This window comes from Eptatretus burgeri, chromosome 6 (genome assembly GCF_056783735.1).
Source record: "Eptatretus burgeri isolate ZD-2024b chromosome 6, Ebu_testis_v1, whole genome shotgun sequence".
NCBI lineage: Eukaryota > Metazoa > Chordata > Myxini > Myxiniformes > Myxinidae > Eptatretus > Eptatretus burgeri.
Genome location: NC_140966.1, coordinates 15,788,720 through 15,793,324, shown reverse-complemented (window position 1 = coordinate 15,793,324; position 4,605 = coordinate 15,788,720). Strand labels below are relative to the sequence as shown.

Genomic DNA, 4,605 nt, shown 5'->3' with positions numbered 1-4,605 from the left:
ACCTTCTCAAGTCTGTCTCTGGTGTAAGCTCCCCTTTCATCCCTTCAAATGGCACCACACGGAGGATGCCCAGTCAGCGTCTGGCTTTGGAGGCTAGCTTGGCTCCGGATGAATCAGGGCGATGTTTGTGGTAGAGGAGGGGGGGAGGGTAAATGGGGTGGAAGAGCAGGACCTGAGGATGGGGACAGGGAAGGGGGAGTGAGGGATTAAAACACTATGCACGGATAAATTTGTCTTCCTTTCCTTTTTCTCACCTAGTTATACATATACAATTATACATACAATATATTATATGTATATGTCTGAAATTATGTTGAAATCCTTATTTTGCAGAGATTTTAGTGGCCATCTTAGAGGACCTCCAATTAGATAAGCAACATTGCCAATCGATTCCCCATGGTCATAAACTCCATATTAGACACCAAAGATCATTTTCTATCACTACCACTTGAGCAGATATGCATATTTGAATATTTTCACGGATAGGCAAATTTATGGGTCACACAAAATCTTTGAGAGGGGCTTTAGAGCAACCCATTTCCAAAGATCTTTGAAAATAGAACTAGAAGGGCACTCGGTGGAGCGCATACCTCCACTACATAATGCCTGATCCACGAGAACATAACGACTCCATTACATTTTTGAAATATCATGACATACAGTGCTATATCGTTTTGGCCCGATCTCTCAACGGTGAAGAATCACTTAATAAATTAAAATAACTCTCGCATCCAGATTCAGATCTTCACCAAAATCGAATCGGTTCGTCCTAATCACACACCTAACCTGTCCACAAAATTTCAGCCGGATCCGTCTGCAGCTCAAGATATCCTGTACCCAGAGAAAGACAGACAGACAAAGGGGTGAAAACATAACCTTCTTCACTTTCGGTGGCAGAGGCAACAAGAGAATCTTGGGTGATTGCATGTCATGCATAAACAATGGAAACAAACTCCTCCTCCAACCCCCCACCCTCTAGACTAGTTAGTGGGTGTGTTCAGTTACCAGGTTTCTTGAAGATCGCTCGCCAAATGGCTAAAGCACTCAAGCAAGCACTCCATTTGAAACCGTTGAGAAGGAACCGCTGGCTCGGCAAGCGATAGCTAGCTGCTTCGCAACTGAACACACCCTGAATAGAATTGGTCCAGCTGGCCGGAAGAAAGTAATAATAATAATAATCTATCTACAATTCCAGCAGTGTGTGTGTGTGTGTGTGTGTGTGTGTGTGTGTGTGTGTGTGTGTGTGTGTGTGTGTGTGTGTGTGTGTGTGTGTGTGTGTGTCCGCTGTTTCTCGACAACCACTGGTCCGATCTAATTGAAACTTGCCTGGTATATTGCTGGGGACCTGAGGATGTGCCTTTTCAAGGTTTGATATTAATCGGACAAGTGGTTCCCAAGTTATGGCCATTTATTTACCAAACCAATGACAGGACACTGCGCTATGACATCACAATTCTTCTTTTTTTTTTCCTTTCTTTGCACGTACGGCCACACACTAGTAATGATAATAATGATAAATATGTATTTTTTTAGCGTCTCGCGTAGCGAACGCTGCTCATAGAGAGCTCGGCGTTGTTGTTGTTCTTCTTCTTCTTCTTCTTATGAAGAAGAAACCTTAATCTCTCGGACTCGGCTCTTGTATATAAATGAGATCCGGATCTCCTTAAATACTGAGCACATGTACACATCCTCACATAGACGGTGCCTTTTGAGAGCGTCTATCATGAACTTTTAAATATATTCGGACATTTGCTTTTAAGTTTCGAAAAGTTCACGTGACTATTTAAAGATTATTCCATTTATCGTATTGTAATTTCGTAAATACATTATTTATTTCATAAATACGTAAATACATTATGACGCGTTTCGCTATTGGCTTAACAAGGCACGTGACGAAATATCGGAAGTTGTTGTTGTTGTTTTTTAATTTAAAATTTTTTTTTTTTTTTTTTTTTTTTTTTAGCCGACAAAACCTTTAGGAATGTGTCACACGCTGCTCGTGGACACATTTGTCCTTGTTTTTTTTAAAGATGAAGATGTAACCCTGAATATTAACGACAAACCGTAAACGCCGATTAAAATCTGCTCCAATTAGTTTGGTCGACCCGAACGACAGCACGGCGTCCTTCATGAAGAGTCGGCGAATTATCGCCGGCATCATGAACAAATTACAAACCCGTACCGAGTGGGTAGCAGACTGGTTAAAGCGTCCGCTCCGAGTCTGGGAGGTCGGTGGTTCAAACCCCAGCCGAGTCACACAAAAGAAAATGTTAATGCCACGTGCTGCTTGCTTGACCGCTCAACAACGCCAGGAAAGCAATGGCAAACCACCCAGTGCAACCCTAGCTCATAAACTGCTGCTGCAGCACCGACGCGACTCCTCCAACCTGCAGGACAAGCGGAACAGTCACAGTCCCGAGTCATGCTGCAACCACGTGGGGAGCACGAGGAAAACGCCGCCTCAAAAAATCTCACGATTCCTCACACACCAAGAACGCTCGAGGATCGGCTCTCGTCGCAATTCCTCCCGCCATGCTTCCTCACCTGCTCGGTACTGCAGCGCTTCCAGGTGCCGTTCCATGGAGGCAGGAGCATTGGGAAGGACGCGCCAGACGCTCTCTTCGTTCTCCGACCCCATCGCCGGCAGGACAAGGCTCACGAAGTCCTACAATGGCACCATAAAACCCCAAACCCCCCGACTCCTTAGAGCAGCAGCAACAGCAGCAGCATTGCGGCCTCAAGCTGCACACGTGCTCCCCGTTTGCTCGACGTCTGAACAAACTACGATCTGGCGGTTTAACGTAAAAAAAAATTATACCAATGACAGATGAAACATTCTATGACAAGTTGTAGCACTTTTATAACATTAGCACAAGAAAAAGATTTTTGGGGAATTTTTTTTTTTTTAATAATTATCAGATACATTTTCTGTAAACTTATTGTTACATTTTTATGATCGTTCTGTTAGGGCAAAATATTATATTAAGAACTGAATATTTAAAAAAACAATTGTCGAGATAATTTCATTGAGGCCTGTAAAGACAAAGCGAAAAAGAGAACTACAGCATAACTAGCAAATATGGAGAGTGTACACCTCAATTAAAATCAGCACATTCTCCTTTTTGTTATTCAAATATATCGCATTGGAACTCAACGGGAATGCAAACGAGAAATAAAACAACGCGGAGAACGAGTATAAATATTGAGTGCTAAACATTGTTGTTGCAGTATAATGTTGTGGGGATGCGATGGGGCCACCTCAGACTCGAGTACAATTCCCCATCTGAAACCAATCTGAAGTAGGTACTTGAAAGATGCCCGAAAGCTGCGCTTGCTATGGTTGTACTGTTACGAATCTGGAAGCCTTTTTGCACACAGACAGTCAGCGGTCACCGAAGCTCAGTTATCTCGATAAGTATGTGTTTATAGTTAGGGCCCCGTCCCTATCTGTAATGGGTGATTAAGTGTATGTGCGCTGCGAGTTATTTTGTAGTTAGTTTTTTTATATCCAACAACAACAACAACAACAACACCACCACCTGCTTCGTTCCACCATCAAACCAAACCTTCGAGCACCGACTCCATTGCCCACGTGTTTTTGGCTGAAGGCGTGGGCGGAGCCTCCATCACCTCAGATCAAGGCTCCGCTCCAAAGAAGGGCATGGAGCGTTTCCTCCAGCCAATGGGAAGTCAGAATGCCAGAAACAACTACAAAGCCTCTTCGGGGGGCGGGACACCGAGACGCCCCGACACCCCCCCCGACACCCCCGTCCAATGAGGAGGCGAGTTACCTCAGGATGGACCCCTCCCACCTCACGTGAGGGTGAATAATAGTGGGTGTGATCCGGCTGGCAATAAGAAGAAGCCTGGTCACCTTGTTTGCCCTCGTTTTGCCTGCTGGGATCGTCTCGCTTTGCCTGCTGGCGTTCTCGTCTTGCCCGCAAGTGCTCGTCTCGTCTGGTTCGTTCTTGTGCTGGCTGGCATCCGTTGCGTCATTGCCGGTCCCTGGTGCTTGGTGTGGCGACGAAGGTGTGGGTTCGAGTCCCCCCCCCCAAACCACCTCATCTCAACCAGATCGCACGAGGCGGAAAGGTGCCCGACCGAACTCTTACCCTCAGCTCGCCTTCTCTCCCGAGCTGAAGGGTCAAATAAAGGCCAATCGGCCCCAGTTCGTGTGTGTGTGTGTGTGTGTGTGTGTGTGTGTGTGTGTGTGTGTGTGTGTGTGTGTGTGTGTGTGTGTGTGTGTGTGTGTGTGTGTGTGTGTGTGTGTGTGTGTGTGTATGTGGCACCCGTCCTGTAAGTAGAGACTGTAAAGTGTCTGTGTTAATTGTAAATTACATTGTATTATATTGTTACAATCTGCGCCCGCCGGCGTGCGAACGACCGCTTTTAGCCAAATTGCGACCGGACGAACAATTCAGTCGCGACTTTCCGGAACAACGCCGAAAACCAGTCACGGGTGTGCTCCAAGCGCACACCATGGCCGAGTCAATATTCTACCCGCGCGCGACAGGGTCAATCGCCGAATTGTCGATATACCTCATTATTTGCGCGGGCAGACTACCGAGAGACCGTACCTCAGCGAGGTCTGCTTGGACACGAACC

General features: G+C 46.1%; 1 protein-coding gene across 3 annotated transcripts in view; it reads right to left on the bottom strand.

Annotated features, from left to right (window-relative positions):
• WDR77 (WD repeat domain 77) overlaps positions 1 to 2,860 on the bottom strand; it is a 166,345-nt gene extending 163,485 nt beyond the window's left edge. For all 3 annotated transcript variants that reach the window (XR_015058974.1, XM_085884181.1, XM_085884180.1), the window contains exon 1: positions 2,545 to 2,860. Coding sequence is in view for 2 of the 3 variants with exons in the window: in XM_085884181.1 (XP_085740307.1) it covers positions 2,545 to 2,638 (94 nt within the window). In the remaining variant the exon portion in view is untranslated. The remainder of the gene's footprint in view (positions 1 to 2,544) is intronic.
• Positions 2,861 to 4,605: the final 1,745 nt, after the last annotated feature.